Genomic DNA, 24,588 nt, shown 5'->3' on the forward strand with positions numbered 1-24,588 from the left:
ACCGCTTATCCGGGATCGGGTCGCGGGGGCAACAGCTCCAGCAGGGGACCCCAAACTTCCCTTTCCCGGGCCACATTAACCAGCTCTGACTGGGGGATCCCGAGGCGTTCCCAGGCCAGAGTAGAGATATAATCTCTCCACCTAGTCCTGGGTCTTCCCCGTGGTCTCCTCCCAGCTGGTCGTGCCTGGAACACCTCCCAAGGGAGGCGCCCAGGAGGCATCCGTGCTAGATGCCCGAACCATCTCAACTGGCTCCTTTCGACGCAAAGGACTCTACTCCGAGTCCCTCACGGATGACTGAGCTTCTTACCCTATCTTTAAGGGAGACGCCAGCCACCCTCCTGAGGAAACCCATTTCGGCCGCTTGCACCGTTGAATCGTTTTTTATTAAATCAACTTTCTTTAATGAATATAGCTCGTCAGTGCGTGACTCCCTTTATGTGCGGCAAGAGAGAGAGCAAACTGTTTTTTTCACCACAGTGAAAATGTTTTTCAAGTATGGATCGAAGCAGAATATTTCGTTAGATATGCACATGTTGATTTAGAATTTGTTCGTTCGTCACCGTTATGAATGAAGCTTCAAACTATTCGGTAAAGCCCAACGAATCAGCCCAAAGTTTCGATGACTGTTTGATTGACCTTTCCTGAACCCCAACAACGACATATTTGACATCCACATTCTTAAAAAATCTCTCCGTGCACAGCTCTGCCCTCAAACATGTCACTGCAAAATATCTGCGTCTGTCAGAGAGATACTCTGCTGCAATAGGCTGACGTGGGGGTAGGAAGAGGAGGATGATGATGATGTCACTGTGTGCTGATGTGGAGCCATGTTGGGGCCTCTCAGGAGCAGAGGCGAGGAGGAGGAAGAGGACGAGGGTATGAAGGGGAGAGTGGCAGAGATGCTGTGTGCTGCTGACATGTTGTTGAGGAAGCTGTTGGACTGCAGCAGCGCTGAGCTCTGTCTGTGCTGACTGCTGGAGGTGGCAGCTGAAACACAAGTAGCAAGTGATGAGTAGCACTGTCTGCTGGCCCTCAGGTTATGGAAAAAACAATACTTTTATATTGATTTAACTTATATTTCCTTATACATTCCATACTCTTTAATTAACTACACTTAATCTCAAAAAGTGTCTAGTTTACATGTAAACATAATTTCTGTACAAAATCTGAGAAGGTGTAATCCATGTTCCAAAAGAAAAGAAAACTAACCTGATATCACTCCCAGATTGATTGTATCAGTTTGACCTGTCAAACTCTAGACTATAACTCCATATTATATATATTATGTGTTTACAAGCCCTACTGTCAAAAAGGGTTTCCCACAGGATATTCCTTAGTAGAGGCGGTACAGGTGGGAAATAAGTTTTTCTTCACACATCCATCTGAAGTGAGTTATTGTTGAGATGTGCAAGACTGAGTTAATCCCTCATCGTCACCTGCTGGGCTAAATCACTCAGATGTGACACATCTCACCTTGTGATCAATTTAGTAACTAAATGACAACAATAGCCTCTCTTATATGTGACCTTCAGAAATGGTATGTTCAGCATGTTGGAACCAGAATTCAAAACTTGTGTGACTGAGGAACGGCACAGGTAGGTGACGACTGGGACAGAACGGTTGACAACAAAAAGCAGAAGGAAGTCCAAGGTGTCATCTTACCACAAGTCACTCTGAGCGGCTGATGCTGGTTGCTGATGGGGAAGCCGGTTTGGGAAAGACCTGCAGCGCCACCTAGAGTCTAAGAATGAGCAAGACAAAAAAGACTTCTGGGAAAAGGTTCCTTCTATGTAAATGATACTTGTGGGTAATAGTGAGGTCTAATAGTTAATTATTCAAAACTAAACCATGTAGCGGCTACTGTGCAATTAGGTCATGTATTGACCATGATCTGCTGCTATGTTAGTGAAGGTATCACTTACTAGCTTGAGTGCGGTCACTGACAGCACTCCAGTTTAGTGTGACTCCATATTAACATCTCTAATACAGAATGAACTAAAAAAATCACTGATTGCTTCATTTAAAATCAGTCAAAACACAGACCCCCTGAAAAAAAACAAATCTTCATGTAAGTCAACCTGAACAAGACAACTGTGAGACCTAGAAAGGTCAATGTCCTGCAGAGAAATGCTTACTAATAGGCCTTTTTCAAAAGAGACATTTTGACTTTTCACAGTAGGAAAAGCACAGGAGCAAATAATGAAATTAATGATGGCTGAATTCCATTTAGCTGCTTTGATATCAGGGTCCAGGTATCAAGTCAAAATGTCTGCTGTGAAAATGGCCTATTAGGACACTTCCTTGTGTGAACGACATGTCGTACTTTACATCATATCCTCCTTTCTGTGACCTAGAAAAAGCCAAAGCCATTACTGACCTGGTCCTGGTTAATACAGGCCTGGAGTTTCCTTTTTGCCCTCCATCTGGCCACCCTCAGTCTGGTCTTCTCTCGACGGTCTCGCACCTTCAACACAACAAAATCAGCATATTTGACATTAAATAAAGAAAACTGTAAGAAGACACTTTGATTGGAAATGCCACTTTAAACTCTACAATCTTTAAACTTTTCAATGTGTTTACGTCACAGACTATTATCTTCTTTCCTTCAATAATGGCTATTTTAACATAAAAACAGTATAATTCAGACACTAAATGTAATATTTAGATATAAAATAATTTTGGCCCCAAAAGAGGAAGAATGAAATCAAACTTAAAAAATCTGCACACATTTTATGCTAAGCTTCCAGTTTCTTTCACCAATGACTGGTGATTTCTTCTATTCTTGTTGAACTTTTGTTCAGAGGCTCAATCAAGCTTTAGTGTCAGGCGATTCCAAGCTTTTGAAGGGTAGTGCATGTAGAACAGTTCTGTAAGGACAGAGTCTGCCGTGAACACTAATGTTAACTAACCAGATCTGCGAGCAGCGGCTGAGGCAGTGTCTTCTCCAGCTCTCTGCGTCTGTTGATGCTTCGCCTGCGGAGCTCATTCCTGCGTAGTTTGTATTCCTCATAAAGACTGAGGTCTTTAGTCCAGGGCCGCACCGCCTGGCGAGGTGGGATGCCGGATGGCAAAGCTACCATCGACTGCAGGGAGGCCACCGGCTGAGACATCTGATCTGAGCACACACATGGAGAGGTTTGCAGTGGTGAACAAATGAATGTACAGATTAGAGGTAGATCTATATATATCAGGCTGCTGATTTATATAATCCATGTTGGCCTCCAGTTATCTACTCACAGGTGTTTGGTCCGGCTGAGCTGAAGGCTGCAGTGTGATTTCTCTGGCATGCTGAAAGTCCTGACCACTCTGTCACTGACCTTTGACCCTGGAGGAACAGACAGAAGCATGAATTCTCTTCCACAGATCGTTCTGAACCGTCTGATATTCAGTGCATTGCCGGAGTTATCTGGCATGAAGCATCTTTTCCCTTAGTTAGTTTTTTTATCCTGAAACAGAACTCATCCTGCCCTGTGGCTGCAAATGTTAATTTCTCCCATGGGTGGAGGATTGATTTGTCCCTGTTTAATTGTGGAATGCTTGTGCAAAATGGTTGCTGCAGAAAGAGACTGACACAGTTTTGTTGAGAAAATTCAAAACAAACTCTGCAGAGACACTCTGCTCTTCTGTTCTTCAATACAAAATTCTCTTCTCAACAACTTGGAAAGAACGCTCTCACCAGAACTCCAGTGCTGACTTGGTGTTGTCAGATTTGATATTCAGCTCCAGCCTTACCTCTGACTCTGCAAGATGACCCTGCTGCACCTGGCAGTCCCGCAGAAGGGTGGCCATCACCTCCTCCATGTCCTCTGGCTCCTCCTTGATACAGATCACCTCCTCCTCCTGCTCCTGCTGCTCCGGGGCCTCCTGCTTCACCTGCATTACAACATAGGACAACAGGGACGTTAGGAAGCACATGTTACCATTCAGCTGCCATGTTCTGAATCCAGGGGGATTCAGTTAACAATGACATAAGATGAAGAAAAGCAGCACATCCTCATATTTGAGAAGGTGGAACCAGAACATGTTTAGAATTTTTGTTGATAAATGACTTAAACACTTAATCAATAAAATTGTTGCTGTTTTATTTTCTGTTGATTGATTGTGTGTATTCTTTTAGCACTAGGTATAAGTGAATGCAAAAAATCTTTGAAAGCACTTTTTTTCTTTTCTTCTGAAGTGTGTTGTCACCTGTGGAGCAGAGGAGGGCAGAGTGGAGCTATCGGCCTGGGTGGAACCATCAGGGGACAGCGAGCCAGCGGCTGAATGCTGCCCCGGATCCACACTGAGGGCCTGGACAGGAGGAGGGACCACGACAGCGTCCAAGCCTTCTGTATGTGACTGCAGAGTGATGGTCCAATCACAGTCGTCCTCCTGATCCTTGATCGGAGCCGTGTCCCGCTCTGGGGTACAGAACAACACTGCACAAACATAGACGTGTTCAAGGGATACACCGTGACAACATTTATAGTTTGTCAATGTATATGCAGCTGACTCTCCAGGGTTTCCTATTCTCCATACAGTGTATATTCTGACACTGTACAAGAAGTGTTCAATGGAGACATTGTTTATAATTTAACTCAAACGTATTTTTACATGTGTTACTTGTCAGCCAACATGAACACCGATAGCACCATACAATAAGCTTTTATCAGCCTATATATATTATTGGTTTAGCTCTAATTTAGAGAGTGAGAAAAAGGCAAAAACGTCATCCTCAATTTCATTGCAGGAGACAAAAGCAGCATCCCACTCCCGACCCCTCAGCTCTGTACCTGTACTGCTGTCCAGAGATTCTGTTGGTGTGTTCACAGAGAGTGAGACGGGCAGCAGCAAGTCAGACGTGTCAGAGCTGGCAACTCCCACATCTGAATGACAGCGCACTCGGATTGCACGCCTGCTCGTGCTGTGTGTAGAGGTGCATTCTGGGAGTACAAACACAGAAATGAGTAAGACTCATTGGAGTGGACCATGGATGTGTAATAAGAATTGGATTGAGTCGAAAAAAGCGATTTAAAAAATCGGTGACGTCAGCACAACGTAAAGTCTATGGGTCGAATGGGAACTCGCGGGTGGGGCAAGCAGGAGAAACACTACTGCACATATTCAGTGGATTGCATACCACGAAGTACACCCAGAAGCTAGAAAACTTTTATGGCATATGTGTCAGGCAAGCAATTATTCTGAATAGGTGTCATCTTGGGAGTCATCCAGTTCTTATTATACATCCATGGAGTGGACAGCCAATAGGAGTCGGTCATTTCGGTGGTCATCATTACCTTTATTGTTTCTCATCAGTGGTCCATCAGAGGTCCTGCTCTGAGACGAGCATGATGGAGAGGCCTCGGTGGAGGAAACACCTGCAGCACCTCCCTGTGATTGAAGATAACTGGGCGGGTGGATGCGGACCAGAGTGGAGGCAGAGGCTCTCTGCTGCAGCTCCTCCTCCACTCCTTGCCTGTAGTACTTCAGCTTCAGCTCGGTGTAGCGCAGCTTGGCCCGAATGTTATCGTTCTCCTTCTCTTTTTGGGCCTTTTCCCTCTGCAGCAACGTGACGTCCCTCTTCATCAGAGCCACTTGGGATTTCAGCTCCTCAAATTTGATTCCGACCACTTTGAGCATCTCAGCCAGCACCATCTCCACCGCTCCGTTCACTGCTCGCTCAACCACGGCACCCATCTGGCCTCGAATCAGCGTCACGGCAATGCTGACATCCATTTTGAAAACGGCTGGAGAAGGTTCTTCAAAGTTTTACCTGCATGCACAATCACAACACAGTTTAGAGATGCAGTTTAATTATTCAGCTCTTTGTCTTGCCTGATATCAGACAGAATTGTCAACACGTTACTCCAACCTTTTCGGTGGAGTGGGCGAATTCAAAGGCCTGGACCCAGGCAACTCTTTGTCGAACAATTTGTCTCAAGTTTTTTTAAAGCTTCTATAATCGGGATTCAGAGCATTAATATGTGTATGTGATAATAATATGTAAAGATATATAAGAGTAATGTCTACCTGAGCAGAGAGTGAAGTCGCTCTCCCTCTGTGTGTATTGTTATCCGAGCTTCTCTGTGCTTTGTTTACGTAGCCAGGCTCAATACCAAAACCACACTTTTATGAAATTACTGCATAATACCGATACCAGTTATCTGTTTCTATAGCTCCTCAGCACTCATACTCATAATTGTTATTATTTTGTTTCAGATGTCACAACCACTACTTCACAGCTATGTGTTTGGGGCATTTCCACTGTGAAGACAGACTGTGGACAATCTTCACAATAAAAAAAAGAAAGTGATACAGCTTTGTCCCACATTGAGTGTTGTGATTGTAGAGGGCAATTAAATACAATGTTGCCCATGTTAGACCTAATAAAACTGCTTAAAGGTCCCATATTGTAAAAAGTGAGATTTTCAGGTCTTTTACATTATAAAGCAGGTTTAAGTGCTTTATAAATACGGTTTAACTATCAAAATGCTCAATATATATTTTAGGATAGCATTCCTATAAGTAGAAGGGTATAACAATATGTATGTACACATCCGTGTACATTTATACACATTTATGTATATATACTGTATATTTGTTTTATCAACTTGTCCTACCATTTTACCACTTCTATTATTATTGATATGTTCTGTGATGTTCTGTTTTAGCAGTTACAATATTTGTTTTACTATATCTGCTTTTATTGTCTGATGTTCTGTTTTAACAGTTACCATATCTTTTACTTCATTTATCTGCTTTTATTGTCTTGTGAAGTACTTTGTAACATCTGTTTTGAGAAGTGCTATATAAATAAATGTATTATTATTATTATTATTATTATAAGTACATAGAACATCCAAACAGCATGAATAACAACAAGCATCAGATTGATACTCTGTATTAGTTAACAGGCCTTTGTACACTTTGTATTTGGATCAGCTCTGAAAAATGTTATTGGTGCACAACACAAGTCTTGTTAACAGCATATCAGTGACTTCATTTATTTTGAACACACTGTAAATAAACATGATGTCTCAACCAACTATCATCTCATCTATAATGCATGACATGATAATCAGCCACATGGAGTTATAAAAGCTGCAGAAACAGGATGTTGACAATGTTTATAATAAAGAAAGTGATACAGCTGTGTCCCACATTGAGTGTCCTGCAGAGTGCAATTAAATAAAATGTTGCCCATGTTAGATCTAATAAAACAGCTTAAAGGTCCCATATTATAGATGTTCAGGTCTTTTACATTATATAAATACTAATAATATCAGTGACTTACACACTGTAAATATGTAGGAACATGATGTCTGAACTCATCTATAATGCATGACATGATAATCAGCCACATGGAGTTATAAAAGCTGCAGAAACAGGATGTTGAATGTGGACAATCTTTATAATAAAAAAAGAAAGTGTGTGTCCCACATTGAGTGTCCTGAAGAGGGCAATTAAATTAAATAATGCCCATGTTTGATCTAATAAAAACAGCTTAAAGGTCCCATATTATAGATTTTCAGGTATTTTACATTATAAAGCAGGTTTAAGTGCTTTATAAATACTAATATCAGTGACTTACACACTGTAAATATGTAGGAGCATGATGTCTGAACTCATCTATAATGCATGACATGATAATCAGCCACATGGAGTTATAACAGGTGCAGAACCAGATGTTGAATGTTGCTTATGAAGGTCAGAGAGAGAACATGTTACTCACCTGGATGTTTGTTTGTGATGAAACAGTTTAGCTCACTGCTACCTTTATCACACCAAACCTCTAATATAACGTTACTTTAGGTGATGTTTGTTGGGCACAGCATTCGTAACAGTAGCTAGATATCCTTAGACGCTGCTCAGTGTTATTTTGTAACTACATAATCTGTAGTTTCTTTATCATGAATGGTTTCTCTCAACATAAACATGGGTTGTGCTACAGCTACGCTACATGGAGAAGTATTTCCGGGTGGCGAAGATAAGCCCCGCCCTACTCTGCCTCTGATTGGCTTACCACGATATTCTTACCCTGACTCTAACCAATCACACTCCTCATGCCTGCCTCTAACCAATCAGACCAACGAAGCCAGGGAGTACTAGCCAATCAGAGGCAGAGTAGGGCGGGTCATGCCTACGCCGTAGCAGAGATCGTAATGAAAAGGAAAAGGAAAGATGATCACTCTGTAACGAAAATTGGTGCCTCTTTTTCTCTTTGGGGAAAAAGACATGTCAGGTATCCAAAGCATGCACTTCTGCATGTATTCAATCTGTGGGCTAAAAAGTGCATTTATTTTTCAGAATTATACAGAATCACAATCATTTGTTTATTTGTTTATTTGTTTTGCACAATTTAAGACTATACAACATAACAAAAAAGATAAATGAATAATATAAAGTGCAGGAAGAGGCAAAAAACCCACTGGGCTTATCTGAAGCCTCCACCTACAGACAAGATTAATACATAATATGACTACATAATGATAATTACAAAACAATTAGGACAAGATATATATAATAAAAACAATAACAATACAGTAAATATATAAAAAAAGACAAGTGTGTGTGTGCGTGTGCGTGTATGCGTGTGTGTGTGTGTGTGTGTGTGTGTGTTGCATGGAAGTGTATGGTGAGTGTTTTCTGAGGAGGATATTGATTTAAATATCTATAAAGACTTTTTAAAACAACATAGTGAGTGGGAATCATCTTTACAACCAGCTTTTTTTGGCCATGTAAGTGTGCACATATAAGGGATTTTACTCCGGTTTGTGTAGGCTACTTACGCAGAAATATACATTAACAGCTAAGAACAAGGACGACAAAGCTGGATAAGTAGCCAGGACTATTATGTACACGAGTAAGTAGGCCCATGTAATATATAGGCCTGCATATAGAATAGAATAGAATTCCTTTAATGTCATTGCACAGAGTACAACGAAATTAAATAGCAACCCTTACAGTGCATACACCTTTGTAGGAATAAAAAAATAAATAAAGAAGAGTAAAATAGAAGATCTATTATGAATAGAAAATATATATTTGCTTGACCTATAAAAACAGTTAGATATTGCACATCAGATTTTATTGCCCGATGCTGAGCTGCATTGGCTCTATATACAAATAATAAATAAATGCAGGAATAAAAATGTACAAAGGAATAACTAAGGTGCAGTTGGAATACAAAAAAAACAGTGAGTAAAAGTGAAGTAAAGTGAGTCGGGGTCGTACTTTGTAGCATTTTCTGGTGATCGTGTCTTCATTTTCTTTCGTGAAATGTATATTTTTTTCTTGTTTTATTTTGGCTGACTCCTGAGGTTATTATCAAATGATTGAGATCACCTGCTGTGCAGGGTGTGGGGTCCTGACTGATAGTTGGGAGCAGCTGGGTGCATTTCCCCTTTGGCCAATCAGATGTGACAACGCCCTACTTGAAGGCATAAATGAGGTGGAAAATGGGGACACCCAGGGCATTCTGAACTTGCAAAACACCATTGCAGACCTCAAATGACACCGCTTACATATTGACAGTGGTTAGGGGAAATGGGAAGTTGCCTGCTATTAGGTAAAGCTTGTTGCTATTGTGAAAGCATTCTCTCTTGACAAACATTAGCTGAGCACTTGCAGGCTTTATTTTGTTCATTTATCTTCATTTGTGCACACCAGCATTTTTTTTATGTATATAAACGTGTCCTTTGAGAATATTTAATTTGGGGAAAAACTTTAAAGAGAGGAAAACAGGAAACTGAAACAACATTTAAGTAACTTTATTAAAACTGAAAAGACATTTCTTTATTAAAATTGAAGAGGCATTTGTTCAATAAAAATAAGGAGGCATCTTGTTCATCGTTTCCCCCCAAATACGATTTTGTTTTTGTATTTTTATGTGGCTGGGAAGGGTTCTCAGGCTTTTTACCTTGGGCTGAAGTCTAGGGAATCAGTACCACCACAACTTAAGTAGTACTTGAGTAAATGTACTTAGCTATATTCCACTAGTTTTGTGGTGCATACTAATAACCAACCAGGCCTACTGGTAAAATAAAAGTGAAAGAGCTGTTGAAAATGGAATTTATGGTACAGAGTTTATTGAACACATGTCAGAACCAGCATCACAAACTGAGTGGCCCTCTCCTCACAATGGGCAAAATGTCCTTGAGAAGAGCCTGTAGTTTTTTTTATTAGTTGCATGTTTTGGTCTCCGCTGTGGTGCAGTTTGTTAAATTTGCTCTTTCAGGATAATGAAGACGATCACATGACCGCTTCCACTGTAACAACTGCAAGTAACCTCTCAAAAACAATAGCTACGCCCTCAGAGGTCATTACACATATGCCTATTGATCATTATACTGAGGTGTGAGGTATTTGCTTAGAGAAGCATCCCATGAGGCCAACACACAGTAGCTGTTGGGTCATACAGTAATTAGCTGTATGAAGTGTAGCTGTAGCAGCTCTGTTCTCTGAGGCCTAATGACACTCATTACAGGATGCTTACATCACCTCTGGGCTTGTGTTTGGCTCAATGCTACTGAAATTACTGTATCCAAATAAGTCTGAAGTTGGGTTATTTCACATTACATATTTCATCATACTGAGGAGAAAATTCCTTTCAATCCATCGCGCTGACTCACGCATATACACACACACACACACACACACACATATGCACACACAAATCAAAACAATTCCTCATAATTTTTAGGATGCATTAATTTTTATATTATTACACAAAATCTATCAAAGTATAGTTAATACCTGACTAGTAAGGCCTCTAAACCTAGTATGAGTACACTGTGTATCCCGAAAGATTAAGTTCAAAGCCTCAATTTATGGATAATTAAATTAATAATTATAATACACCAAATTTAATTTGTTCTTTTTTTGTGAGTGAAATCTGAATCTGCAACACAACCAGTAACTGTAAATGTAGTACTACAATGTTTTCCTCTGCAGTAGGGGTACACAGTAAGTAGTTGAGTTGCATATTTCTAAGTGCTTTGGGAGCCTTTTGTAAGTTATTTTGGGTACAATTAGATAGAATAGTAACATAATTCAATACTTTTCATACCTAAACATCATAATAAAACTATAGCCGTTTGTGTAACGGTAAAGTCTGCCCCTGTTTTTTTTCCCATGTGTGCATTTCACTGGTTCTGGCCGTGAGTAGCTGAGACTTGGGTGTATGATGCAACGACAGTTTGTCATGGCAGGTGTATTGCACCAGATGAGGAGTATGGATGTGATGAGATGCTTGTCTCCCATTTGATTTAATGAACCATTTCATCAAACAAATATATTTTCCCACTCATCCATCATGATCTCAAACGTAGGTTAAAGGTCAGGGGTCGTGGTCTCAGCTGTAGTTGGATTCAGACCCAGTAGCTCTAACAGAGTGAAATAAGAGTAGACCCACGGCCTGGAGATACCCTGAGTTTTCTCCAGACCTCCAGCCTCCAACACGAGACCCCTTTTAAAGGCCAACTGCTGCTGCAACAGCGCCATCTGTCTGCAGGAGGACAGAAAGAGAGAGAGAGAGAGAGAGAGAGAGAGAGAGAGAATCATTTATTTGAACTTGTTGGAGCTTCCCTCCTCCAGAAAATGTACATCTGAGGGAAAAAATATGAATAAATAAATAGTTGTCTGTGATGAATAGGATTTTTATTTTATTTCTAAAAATATTAATAATACTATGAATACTACTACTAATAATAATAAGCTTCTAATTGGATAGAGCGGTATCTGTCTGTATTATAGCGTTTGCTTGTTGATTGGCGGACATGCGTGTGCACGCAGCGAGCGCGTGAGAGCTTCTTATACCTGGCGAGCAGCTCCGCCTGCATCCTGGCCTCCTCTGCGGCTCGCATGGCAGCCTCCTCCTCTCTCCTCTTACGCTCCTCCACTTTGTTCCTCATGTTCTCCTCCTCCTGCTCCTTCCTACAGAGGTACTCTATCCTCTCACTCTCATCCATCTCCTGTAGCTTCTTCCTCTCCTCCTCCTGCCTCCTCTCCTCCTCCAGACGCAGATGCTCTAGTTCAACTGGAGGAGATAAAATTTCATTTACAGGACATTAAACTACTACCAGCTTACTGTTTTTATTATTGTTACGGTGCAAATATCTCCTCCCTCTCTCACCTTTCCTCCTCTGTTCCTCCTCCTCTCTCATCCTCTGGAGTCGCTCCATCTGCCGCCTCCTCTCCTCCTGCTTCCTCCTCTCTCTTTCTCTTTGCGCCTGTTCCCGTCTTGCTCGCTCCTGCTCCTCTTCCTCGCGCTTCCTCCTCTCCTCCTCCTCCGCCAGCTTCTTCAGCCTGGAGATGGAGATTAAATGTTAATGAAGTTGTTCTGTCCTCTGTTCAAGTCCTTTACGGACTGAACCTTTATAATGTTAAAGAAAAAGTATGACCTGAGCTCCTCAGCTCTCTTCCTCCTCTCCCCCTCCAGCTCGCTCTTCATCTTCTCCTCTGTCTGCTCCCTCTCCTGCTGCTTCCTCTCCTCTTCCTCCCGCTCCCTCCTCTTCCTCTCCACCTCCTGCCTCCGTCTCTCTGCTCGCTGGGTCCGACGCAGAGCTGCAGCCTCCTCTTCCTCCTCCTTCTGAGTCTTTCTGGGCCTGGAGAACTAAAACACACACAGTCCAAAAATGCACAATGAAAATAAAACATTATTTAATGCAGACACTTTTTTGTGTTCTTTAAAGAGCTTGGCCAACCAGAAGTTGGCACAATGCATTATTTAATATATTAAAAGGGGAATTGATTTATTATGAACTATGAAGAACTGTGGTATTTTAGAATTACCAATAATCATGTAATAATTATATAGATCAATGATGTTAAACTATCATTAGAAAGGTTACAATCATGTAACAAACATGTGAAAAAGTCCTGTATATTCTGTTTGTGTGCTTCCTACCAACCTCTGGCTTTACTGGGTTCAGCATCAGCTGTTCCTCCGTTATCATGACAGTTGAACATGACGACAGGCTGACACGTGATGAAGTGAGACCCATGGCGCCGGCCGCCACTGCCCCCTCACAGGAAGAGGCAGCAGACTTTCTGGAGCTCCTCTGGCTGAACTGGGATGCAGCGGCGACGGACCTGAGCGAGCTCACTGATCCGATGCTGCTGTGATTGTCAGCGTTGGAGGGAAGATCCTCTGCGTCTGTGCCCTCCTCTGAATTAGTTTTGTTATTGTGTCTTTGTGTTGCAGAGGGGCTTCTGGTGGATATTTCCTGGCTGATTTCCACCTCCTCGTTCTCCAGGGGGTCCTCATGGTTCCCTGTGGGAAAAGGAAAGAAAAAGGAAAGGAAAGTGAAAAAGACAGGACAGGAAGCCTCCTGAAAGGTGTCCTGCTATCACCATTTGAGAGAATTTTAAATGGCAGTTGTTGTTTTGCCTGAATTTTGCTTACCAACCACTAACTCTTTGTGTTTCAGCCTTCCTCTCCTCCTCTTCCTCCCAGCAGACGCTTCCTTCTGCCTCGCCACTTCTCCTCGCTCTTCTCCCTCCTCCTTCATCTGCACTTCTCCTCTCTCTTCTTCCCTGTCTGTCATCCTTTCTTTCTGGAAGACAGAAAAGTAACTGTAAAGCTGAATGGCATCTCATTTTATGCACTGCATTAGATAGATACAGGTGTTCCTATTTGTAACACATTTGACAATATTTAACATACTTTATAAACAATGAATGTCAGCAGTAAATCAGTCAATACTCACCACAGAAGGGAGAGCAGAAGTCTCTACTGCTTCTCTGTTGGTCCGCTCCTCTTGTTTCTGGCTCCTGATTGATCGAGCATCACCTCCTGTCTTTTGCTTCTGCCTTCTTCCTTCCTTCTTCATCCTCGATGTCTTCTGATTTTGCACTTCTGATTTTGCACTTTTCACTGTTTTCATCTCCCTTTTCCTAAATAAATGGAGGACATGTCAGAGTTTGTGCAGCTGGCTACTTAAAGAAGTCAAAGTGTCTGTTATATTTGAATCTCATAAGAGTTTGTTAGTATTCCTAGTTCACCCTGTGGTTGTTGCAGCTTCCTCGGCGTCCTTCCTCTTCGTATTCTCCCTCCTTTTGTCCACAGCATCCTCTGTTGGTGCTTCATCTGGGATGATGTTCTGCCGGCTACATGATACATCATCTTTTAAACTGCAGCTTCTCTCAGGACGAACAGACAAACTCCAGATGTTTCACATTTCCATTTTAGCAACAAACATTTAAATTGTGTCAGCAGACCATCAGTTGTGGGATCCTGTTGATTTGCAACATCTCAAATATGAGGAATTACTCTCAATGTGTTTATTTCAAAGAGGTAAAATGATTTTAAGCTCAAACTCAACACTCACCTTGATTCTCGGTCTTTGAAACTGAGGGAAGTTCTGCTACTGAGGGAATTTGACAGAGTCATACATTTCTGTCTTAATTAACATAAAGTCATCAAATTAAATTACACTAACCCTGGCTGATGGGATCCAGACAAATGGCGAGTCTGTCCTTTACTGTCCAGCTCTTCCTCTTCGTCCTCCTCCTCTGCCTCAGTGTTGCCTCCTCCTCCTCCTCTTGGCTCCTCCTTCCCTACCTGCTCCCTCAGTGGAGGCATCCTAATATTGTTTTTAGCATCCTTTCCCCAGATTTTCACCGCTGCCTTTGCACCCTTTGTTTGTTTCTTGGTCACAGCCGCTGGAACGACAAACAAAAGGTTTGGATAAAATCATTTAAATTCAAATTATGATAAAATGAGCATCAGAGTTTTACCTGCAGGGTCTGAGTGGCTGCTGGGTGAGCATGCAGTAGTCTCTGTTGATCTGTGAAGATCTAAGAGCTGGTTGGAGAACAGAATTAAAAAAATAGTGAGATATATTGTGTAAACACTATTGTGTAGATGCTCAATGTCTAAATATTCAAATCAAATCTTGGTTTTCTGTATGTTTTTCTATAGGATTAGATCAGTCAGCATGATAGCAAAGCTTGGAATAGATGATATACTTTGCAGCATTTGTTACAGATTTGGGGCACAGATACAGCATTTCATTCTGATATGTTCAAGGTAGACTAGCTGTAATACGGCACCCTCTGTTGAAATAGTTAGTTGATAGCTTTGATACTGCTATCAAAGAAAACAACACCATATCTTAATGACAACGAGGTGGTTAAACCTGTAATGACAGAATAAGAACTTATAACAGGATAAAAAAATAATACCAGAATAATAATTCCCCACCTTTTCCAGTGTTCGTGGTGAGCTAGGCAAACACATGCTGGACCGTTAAACCTTTAAAAAGTCAGTCAAAACACACTGACTCACCTTGTGCACAGACTGATGGTGCTGTACGTCGCCCACAGGAACATCTGTGTTCAGCTCCACCTCTCCCTCTGCACACATATACGAGCAGGCAATGGTTAACAAACACAGCCAGAGTTGGCAATTCTAACTTGGTGGATGTATGACAGCAAATAGAATTCAAGACAGAAGAAAAATACCACAGCAAACAGAATTTTTTTTTGTCAAAGACACAGCAGACTAAGCTGCCAATCTCAATCACATATAGAGAGAATGAGAATGGTACTGTGTTCTGTTTCCAAGAAAGAAGACGTTTCTAGACGATACAACTAACGAAAATACAACACAGATGTGCTTTATAAACACAATTGTTTGAACATAATGGTGTTAGAAAATTGCAAAGGGAATTTAATATCAAGCAAAAACTAGGTACAACTAATATAAAGGAATTTTTGAATTATGTGTTATGAAAAGAATTCTATACACATGAGCCAATTTAAGCCAGATGGCGTGACATTCAAACCTGGAAAAAGCAGGTTGCAAGCTACATGTGTATTTACTCAACCTGTCCCAAATCAATTTTGTGATGGACACTGGAAGTCCACCCAAGTACCTCAATAACAAAACAAAGTTTCCACTGCAATCTACGCAGACGGATGCAGAGGTACGGACACAGACTGTTTCATAAGAATGAAATACAAGCCAACAGAGAGAAATGGAGAACTTGTTAAACACGTAAAGAAATCCACTCCTGAAGAGCATCAAAGAGTGTTGCATACCGCACCTGCCCCTCCAGCTCTACAAATGACCACAAGAAGGTGTGTGTGTGTGCAGACCTGTATGTGTGTGTTCAGGCTGCAGCATAATAACCCAGGGTAACTCCTCTCCATCTGCAGACAAAACCTGCAGAGCTGAGAGACACAAAGAGTTAGTTATTGATAATTATATTGTTCTAATGTTTTATTCAAGTATACAAGATGAAGATGAAGTGTACAGATTTTGGATTTCTTGAAGATGGAGGTTGTGAAGGTCTCATTGAGTGTACCTTGCTCCTGTGTGTCACCATCATTGTGAGATGGGTCCTGGCTGCTGTCGTACAGCGACAGTTGAATGATCTCCCCATCAGGACCCAAGATCACGCTGCCAACAGATTTGCCGTTCTGCAAATCTGACAACACACAACAACTATGAGGAGCGGAGACATGGACACTTTGACGGGTGAATAAAAGTGAAACCTCTCACCCGTTGATTAAATTCTACCAAGTGGTCGGTGAAGTTGAGTAACCATATATGCATGGTAACATTTTAACAATATGATACATGGAAAGACAAGGTTCACGTCTGTTTAACCAATAATTGCATTGTAGGTCACTTTCACGTTTAAGTTTAGGGTGAAGGCAACAAGTTATCTTAAAGCACCCAAATTTGGTGGTAGGACTGGTTCTTGCACGAGGCCCATTGTGTCTCTGTGATTCACACTATTACAAGAGACAGAACAGAAACAAAACAAGGATAATTTGGGACTTGGGACATGTATTTTTTTCAGGACAGTTTGCATCAAAGACACACTCTGGCTATCGTCCATTCTTAAATTTAATCAGTACAAAGGAAGACATAGTTTCATGTTGTGTCACAGTGGTTTAGCTTCCCATACTGTACCTCTCAGCTCCAGAGGCAGAACGCCTCTAACCACGCCTCTGTTATCATCGATTGATTCGCAGGGATCCTGGAGGTCAAGCAGTCGGTTCTGTAAGAAGGCCAGAGAGCTCTGTTTGCCCGGGCCTTTCCGTCCTGAAACACAACCCAACACTCCGACTGGAGGAGGAGGCTCTGGAGGAGAGGACGCAAGAATAAGAGAAGACAGTGTGATTGACACGAAGAATGTGGTGAATCTTTGCAGAAAATATTCTCCAACTGGAGTGTATCGCTTGTGGACTCAGTGGAGGAGTTTGTGCTTTAGTGTTTAATTCCCAACATCTTCACCTCCTTACAAGTAACTGAGATCATCTCACTGAAAGACTCAGGGATGTCTCAAAAAGTGTAGAACAAACTTTGCAAAGGAATGTGAATATTATTGTGTTTGTAAATCGATCATTTGAGCATTGTTTGTCAGGGGATGTAGCTCAGTGGTAAAGTGTGTCCTTTGGATGTATAAGGTCCTTTGTTCAATACCTTGCATCTACACTTCTTTAAAATAAAGTTGAAAGATCTTTAGAAAGAGACACATGGATCACAAAGTACAAATAACATAACACGTAAAGAGGTAAGAAAATAGAATAATAAAAACACGAATAACCAAAATCTGGGACGATTCTTTAAATATATGTGCCTTGTAATATTCTGTGCATGGTTAATGTAAGTCTACTGTCTACTGACTTGTATTGATATGGCAGGCTGCTTCATTGGAATTAAATTTTGGGATCTCTTATAGATCCATCTATCAGACTGAATTTATCGTTTATCACATCGTAACACCAGCTTGTAAAGTGTATGTGTGTTGTACCCTCTCCTGGCTCCAGCAGAATCACAGAACCTTTCTCAGATGGTAGTCCTCTTCCTCCTCCTCCTCTTCCTCCTCCTTCCTGCCCTACTGTCTCTCTTTTATAGTATTGTCTCTCTGTTTTTTCTCCTCCTCCTCTTTGCTTTCCGCTTAACTCTTCTGAAAGACAGAGGGAGAAGAGAAACTAGAATATATAACACAGCATCTTTACATTGGGAAATGAAGCCGAGTTACTAAGCCTAGTTATAATGTCAGTGTTTACAAAGTGGACATTGAGTCAGTGTGTGTGTAGTCTTCCTCTATGTGTGTCTTTGTTACCCTCCTTCCCAGGAAACAGCAGAGGAAGAAACAGGGACTGCTGATGGAGTCTATTCAGATGTTCTTGGGATTGAAACCCAACTCTTTCTGCCTTTGGTTGGGCGTCCTGTTGGTTCTGAGCATGGACTCCCCGGCTGGAGGCGACGGTACGACTCTCTGATATGGGAGGTAGGCATCGTGCGTGGTGTTCGTCACTGCTGAGGCCTTCCCATCTCGGCTGAAACATTCAACAGAGGCATGTCTGCTACAGTACTTGGAAATTTTCCTCTCAGATAATATAATGGCATGAGGGAAATGAGGATTTCAGTAAGTATTTTCAATAAAACCAACAGGCCTATTGATGTCCTGAGATGAGAATATACAAAAAATGCACATGTACCTTAGCCTATTTCCATCTGTACAGTTGTCAGAAAACATTCTACTCTGTTATTTCAGTAAAATATAAAGGGTGGAAGTAGTGGAGTAGTTCCAACTAGAATTACCGCCTCACGGTTGCACCAGTCAAGTTGCAGTTTACATCCATGTCTGTCCAAAATGTCATCACTTCATCATTTTATCCTATTAGACATTTGTGTGAGATTATGAATTCTTGAGCCCAAAATGTGTTTTGTGAGGTCACTGTGACCTTGACCTTTGATCTTCAAAATAAAATCAATTCATTCTTGAGTCTAAATGGACTCTTGTGCCAAATTTGAAGAGGCGTTCCTGAGTTATCGCGTATCATGGAGTTGGCTTTCACCTGCAGGCAAACAACGTAACCCTAACCGCGGTCAGGGGGCGTGCGTTTCTGGTTTCGTTGAGCCGGGGAGGAGGGGCCAAATTTGAATGTTGTATTTACAAACTGCAACCGACAAATCACTCCTTCTGTCTTTAAGCAAACAATATCCAATAAGAATAAGAATTACACACTCCTCTTTTGAGGTTATGTATACAGATAAAAAGTTAAATTATCGGTGAGAAAATACAGTTTTCTCAGTTGCTCAATAACATGGTATTTATAAGATACAAGATTTCCCCTGGGCAACAACAATTTACTGGTAAAACTTTCTGTTGTATCACTACAGAAAGCTAAAGCACCACGCCGTCTGCTAGCTTGCCTTGTTTCACTGGAACCTGGGTGAGCTACTGTAAATAGTTATATTGTGGTGAATATTAAAATTTGAAAATATGTTAATCTTAGCAACACTGATACTCATGTGTTTTGGTCTGACAGTAGTCTAATCTACTGTCTTACCCTGTCTGTCTTCTCCAAGCGGGATCCGTTAGAGACTGAATGTCCCACTGTCAGAGGAGGAAGGAAGCCTGTATGTGGGGAAGGCAATCAGAGCATCATGGTTACCAACATGTATATGTAGAGGAGCTGTACGAGGTAAAGGTTTGGTGCAGTCAGGAAAATACAGTTTGTAATTGATGGACTGAAGAGGAAGGTGAGTACAGGTAAGATAACTCATTCCCATTCGCTTAGGACATCAATTGTTCCTATTATGACAGACAACACACAAACCTATCCTTCCATGTCTGTTCCCACTCATCGATCTTTCATAGTTGCCTTCATCGCCGGCCATCCCACTGTCTTGAATGGAACAGCCTCGATCATCTGCCATGTCGTGGACCCAGTTCATGTTTGGATGATGGAGCTCCTCTTCCATACTGTGGTGTTTTATTTTAGTCTGCTGTGAACTTTCAGTATGCTGCAGACTCGAGACTTCGCTAGTCTGCAAGACATTTGGCCAATAAATCAAACAACATAGCATCATTACAACTATTCACATACATTTCCAAAGATAAAGGAGATCTAATAAATGTCAATAGATTTCACTTCAGCCATTAGCATGTCACCTGAGGTTCCTCTGGTTCTTCTGGGGTCATCGCTACATAGTGTACCCAGGGCTGAGGCTCCATCTGTGGAGTTGGAGTCCTGGAGGTGCAGGGTATCTGGAGGAACAGATCCAGTCGGACCCTCTTCCTGCTGCCCTGCTCCTCCTCTTTATCTGCAGAGAAGCTTCATTTAGGGATCTAACCATACTGGGCTGCTTTCAATTGGTTTGGAAGAGTTGACTTGGTTGCATTCTTCCACTTGGTTTATTTCAGTAAAAAGTAAAGCAGGACTTGCAACAAAAGCCACATGACTCCCAAATGGCTTTACTGCACGGAAGTTTGATAATTTGTTATTCTGCCAGAGTTTCGTATATTTATACTAATAAGAGATTGAATTCTTTGCTATTCAGGCTGAATGTTGGGTTATTTTTACATCAAATTTGTTCCATTTTCCTTGCATCATAACTATAAAAGAGTTTCTGTCTGTCCATCCTTTACCTTCAGGTTGATTCTCTAGTTGTTCAGTGCTTCGTCTCTCTGCAGGAGAGTTGCACGGGGGGTTCAACTGTACAAGCAGCTCTGGACTGGGCTGCTCCTGTGTCGTGCGAAGGAGTGGAGGACTGGGACGATGAAGGTCTGGAGCAAGAGGGAGATGAAGAGGAGGAAAGAAGAGGGGAGCGAGTCTGGAGGAGGTGAACTGGAGGGAAGACAAACATTTGACTTGCATGAATCAATTTATTCTGGCAGAAGAACTCCAACACAAGCTGACGGATACACAGGTTCAACATGCTATTGCCTTATAAAGTTGTTAATTAACAAGCTAACAAACATGTGTCTATTTTCACATCCAGACATAGAGCAACACAATCATCCAATTAAACATCAAGGTTATGTTGGATAATGGAACTTAACTTTTCCTGAATCATTGGTTTACTTAAATAAATAAATACAATAATTGATAATGTCAATAACTAATGTCAGGCCCTCATTATATTGAATTATCAATTCAACTGTCTGAATTGTCTACATGAACATCATACATACAGTACATCTTGGTCTATACCTTAGAGTTGCCATAGCTCAAAATGGCTGCTGTTAACTCCTTGAGGGTGCTCAGCCGCTGTTCCACTTGTTGAGTGTACCGCCGGACAACCCGCTGCTTCCTGTCTCTTGTCTCTGAGTAACGACTGGTTTCCATAGTAACCAAGTCCTGGAGACAGAAAAAGGTCAACCTCAGTGGGCTACCTCCGGGTCAGTGAAATGTGAAGCCAATGCTGAGAAACTTGCATTCTTTCTAACAGCCAGCAGGGGGCGACTCCTCTGGTTGCTAAAAGAAGTCTGATTGTATAGAAGTCTGTGAGAAAATGAGCCCTAAATCTCACTTGTTTTATTACCTCAGTAAACATCGTAAACATGAGTTTATGGTCTCAATCGCTAGTTTCAAGTCTTCTTCAACACAGCATGATGTTCATTTAGTAAATTATGGTCCCATTTAGAGTCAAATAGACCATAAAGCAGGGGACGCTTTGTCCGGTCTGGGAGTTGTCCATGTTTTCAACTTAGAACTTTAACCCTTTCACAGTGTGTAGCTTTTGCATTTGTTCGACCCTTCTCAGCTACCGTATGCTATGGATATAACCGTGTAGTTACTTGCAGGAACACACACAGATACCTGGGAGTACAGTAGAAGTGGCCCTCTACGGGTGCTGTACGTCTTTGGAAGGGATGACTCTGCATCCACAAACAGACGGCCGCTGTTGGACACTCGCAGGAGAGAGTCCTGGGACTTCCAGATGTAGTAATCCTGTTGGTGGATTGATGGATAATAATGGAATGATTGATCAATTGATTGATTACAGTTTTTCTCAATCGCTTTTGGTCATTTATTGAAACAGACTTAACATCCTCTAAACTGTAACTGCAACTGTCACAGCTGTTTCCTGGGACATCACAATTTAGCTCGGACTAACATGGGCTGATGATGCTGAGGGACCATAGGGCTGACCCCCTTTTGGTCAGTGTGTGAGTACCTCCGGTGTGAAGCAGACATCCAACCGTCCATCTTCTCTCCCCGTGTTTCTGTTGGACGAGACAAATCGACCACACCCCCGACTCAGCAGGGACAGAGGCAAATCCTTCATGACGTCTTATCGTCCTGGAGGATGGCAGAGTCGAGGAGGACAGTGCTTAACTAGGTTATTTCATAGATTCCAAGGTAAAGATAACAATGATAGTGCTACATCCGGATGATACTGACTTGATTTGGTGATATAAAGTTTGACTATTAGGTTTAGATTTGTGTGGAGTTTTCTTTTTCTCCCTGAGTCTGTGTTGGTTTGCTATGTAGGTGAATTCATGCCTGTAGGTGTGACTGTAAGTGTGATTTAGGTTGGATCATTTTAAATGTGTGTTGGTACTGTGGGAGACTGGCAACCTGTTCAGGTGTACCTTACTTCTTCTCATGCAACATGTGCTGGGTTAGGCTCCAGGCTACTGCAACCATAAGGACATAAAATGACATGGCTGAATCGGGAGAATGAGGAAGATGCATGCAAGTTGATCATTACTAAGAATAAAACTCCAGTTAAATACATGAAGTGTAACTAATTTTGCTTCTTATTCATGTGTTTTCTGACTGTAAATAAAGATTATTCTTACTGTTACTCTTGATGTATTAACTTGATATCCATAAAAAGCACAGTTCATTATCTCAGAATGTTACTTTTTTACTTCTGCCTTACTATACTATACTATACTATACTATACTCTACTCTACTCTACTCTACTCTACTCTACTATACTATACTATACTATACTCTACTCTACTCTACTCTACTCTACTATACTATACTATACTATACTATACTATACTCTACTACACTATACTATACTATACTATACTATACTATACTATACTATACTATACTCTACTACACTATACTATACTATACTATACTATACTATACTATAACAGGACAATGCATTCAATGCAACAAGCAGATAGCACATGGAACAGAAGAGGCAAACTTCCAGTTAAAGTCTTGAATCATTAAGCTTTCAGTTTAGCTAGTCTTCATTCAGACTGATGATTAGTGAATAAAACAACAGAATAAGCTTAATTTCCTCAATCACCAACTTTACAAGTAACCAGTGAGGTCAAGGATTAGAGCCCTGAAAACATTCCTGAGAAAGAATCGCCTGGAAAAAAAGTAAAGTAAGTATAGGAGATTTAGATTTTGACTGTCGGTATATTTAGTTTAACAGCTCCTCGTCAGATCTTCTTGATTTGTATCATGTTTTATAGCAGGAATAAGCATTAAAAGACAAAACACTGGACGTACCTGCTGTCCCCCTTACAAATACCGCCCTCTGTGTGTGTGTTCAATCCCTGTTGCTAGGTTGACCAGAGTCGGTACTTTGTGTTTCTGTTGCCGTGGCTGCAGTCAGTGACATATACTGGAACACACACACACACACACAAAGGAAAATAAGACCTTTAAATGTTGCCTCCAGTCCATTTTACACAGTCCATCCTGGCACACACAGTACTTCTGAAAACAACTCATACAAACTAAGGCATTGTTAAAGACATGTGATAAGTTAAGTAGTTCATTTTGGTCCACATGGGTGTCAAATCCTTCATGTTTACACTGTCTGCTGTAATAATATTTCCCACCAATGCCCCTGGTAACATTGGTGTTTTGACCAGTGTCAACCTAACAAAAAGACTGCAACTTTTTCTCTGATTGTTTAAGTCAAACTTCAAGTAAAGTCAAACTTTATTTGTATAGCACATTTAAAAACAACCACAGGTGACCCAAAGTGCTGCACAGGCACAAGATGTAAATGAATACAAAGCAAACAACAAGAAGAACAGAGGAAAACAATAATCATAATGTGCACATAATAGTAGTAGATGAATTGTAACACAAAAGAAGATTAAAGCAGCAGTAGGCAGGATTGGAGCAAATATGATTAAGAAGAGTTATTTTTGTAAAACGGTTGCTATTTCCTGACAGTAGTGCATGAGACAGGTAATCTGAAAAAAATCATGTGCCTCTGTGTCCTCCGGTGCTCCTTATGGCATCTGCAAGATTTCACATACCGGATGAAAATAACCAATCAGAGCTGATCTGGAGTCTGCCGTCCAGCTACCGTCTATGAGAGCTGGCTGTGATTCACTCGCAAACTCCGATCAAATGGTCAAACTAGACAGCGCTGATCAAATATGAATCAATATTATCTTACTGTAATGTCTATTTCTCACCTCAAATGTTTTCAAAAACATCTTATAGTGTACTGTTTAGCTGTAAAAATGAGAAAGTATGCAGAAACAATTTTTAGAATAGGTGAAAATAACATTTATACTGCAAAAAACTGCATGGTTTTGCCCCAAACTGCATGGGATTAGCATAAAGTAGGTATGTCTGTAAAGGGGAGACTCGTGGGTACCCAGAGAACCCATTTTCATTCAGATTATCTTAAGGTCAGAGGTCAAGGGACCCCTGTGACAATGGCCATGCCAGTTTTTCCTTGCCAAAATTTAGCCTAATAGTCAGCCTCTGAAAGACAGTAAGGTCGGCGCCCTCGAGGAGTTGAAAAGTTTAAGACTTTCTTTTGATGATGGTGGTTGGTTTAATATTCTGCTTGTCATGCTTGTTTGTCTGCCGGAACATCAGTATAAAGGTACAGCGACTGCTTCTGT

The 24,588-nt window shown here is 41.3% G+C and overlaps 2 protein-coding genes and 1 long non-coding RNA gene across 6 annotated transcripts; 1 reads left to right on the forward strand and 2 right to left on the reverse strand.

The window, feature by feature from the left end:
- Positions 1–391: 391 nt before the first annotated feature.
- On the reverse strand, positions 392–5,718 carry LOC141781738 (uncharacterized). The gene is made up of 9 exons (XM_074657536.1): positions 5,280–5,718; positions 4,776–4,925; positions 4,192–4,421; positions 3,736–3,876; positions 3,241–3,328; positions 2,913–3,118; positions 2,381–2,467; positions 1,666–1,744; positions 392–990 (listed from the first exon to the last, which is right to left on the reverse strand). Exons 1-9 carry the CDS (start codon positions 5,716–5,718, stop codon positions 722–724), a joined length of 1,689 nt encoding a protein of 562 aa, XP_074513637.1. The 3' UTR covers positions 392–721.
- On the forward strand, positions 5,600–7,226 carry LOC141781740 (uncharacterized). Its single transcript, XR_012596939.1, has 3 exons — positions 5,600–5,738; positions 5,828–5,894; positions 6,202–7,226. It is a non-coding gene; the product is annotated as an uncharacterized LOC141781740 (long non-coding RNA).
- Positions 7,227–10,454: 3,228 nt separating this feature from the next.
- Positions 10,455–23,352, reverse strand: kiaa2012 (KIAA2012 ortholog). Of its 4 annotated transcripts, none has more exons than XM_074657539.1 (24): positions 23,225–23,352; positions 21,914–22,038; positions 21,556–21,687; positions 20,947–21,093; positions 20,382–20,580; positions 19,905–20,056; positions 19,570–19,780; positions 19,300–19,367; positions 18,066–18,282; positions 17,751–17,906; positions 16,907–17,077; positions 16,293–16,415; positions 16,084–16,158; positions 15,272–15,339; positions 14,722–14,788; positions 14,424–14,646; positions 13,987–14,091; positions 13,692–13,878; positions 13,388–13,538; positions 12,894–13,255; positions 12,384–12,595; positions 12,116–12,288; positions 11,800–12,019; positions 10,455–11,488 (listed from the first exon to the last, which is right to left on the reverse strand). In XM_074657539.1, the coding sequence occupies exons 2-24, from the start codon at positions 22,022–22,024 to the stop codon at positions 11,314–11,316; spliced, it is 3,705 nt and encodes a 1,234-aa protein (XP_074513640.1). In that variant the 5' UTR covers positions 22,025–22,038; positions 23,225–23,352; the 3' UTR covers positions 10,455–11,313. The 4 variants fall into 4 exon arrangements, with proteins under 4 accessions (XP_074513640.1, XP_074513642.1, XP_074513641.1 ...); XM_074657541.1 differs by having other exon boundaries at positions 19,905–20,000; positions 23,225–23,262; XM_074657540.1 differs by lacking the exon at positions 23,225–23,352 and adding an exon at positions 22,332–22,575.
- Positions 23,353–24,588: the final 1,236 nt, after the last annotated feature.

Source organism: Sebastes fasciatus, chromosome 14 (assembly GCF_043250625.1).
Source record: "Sebastes fasciatus isolate fSebFas1 chromosome 14, fSebFas1.pri, whole genome shotgun sequence".
In the NCBI taxonomy this organism is placed as follows: domain Eukaryota; kingdom Metazoa; phylum Chordata; class Actinopteri; order Perciformes; family Sebastidae; genus Sebastes; species Sebastes fasciatus.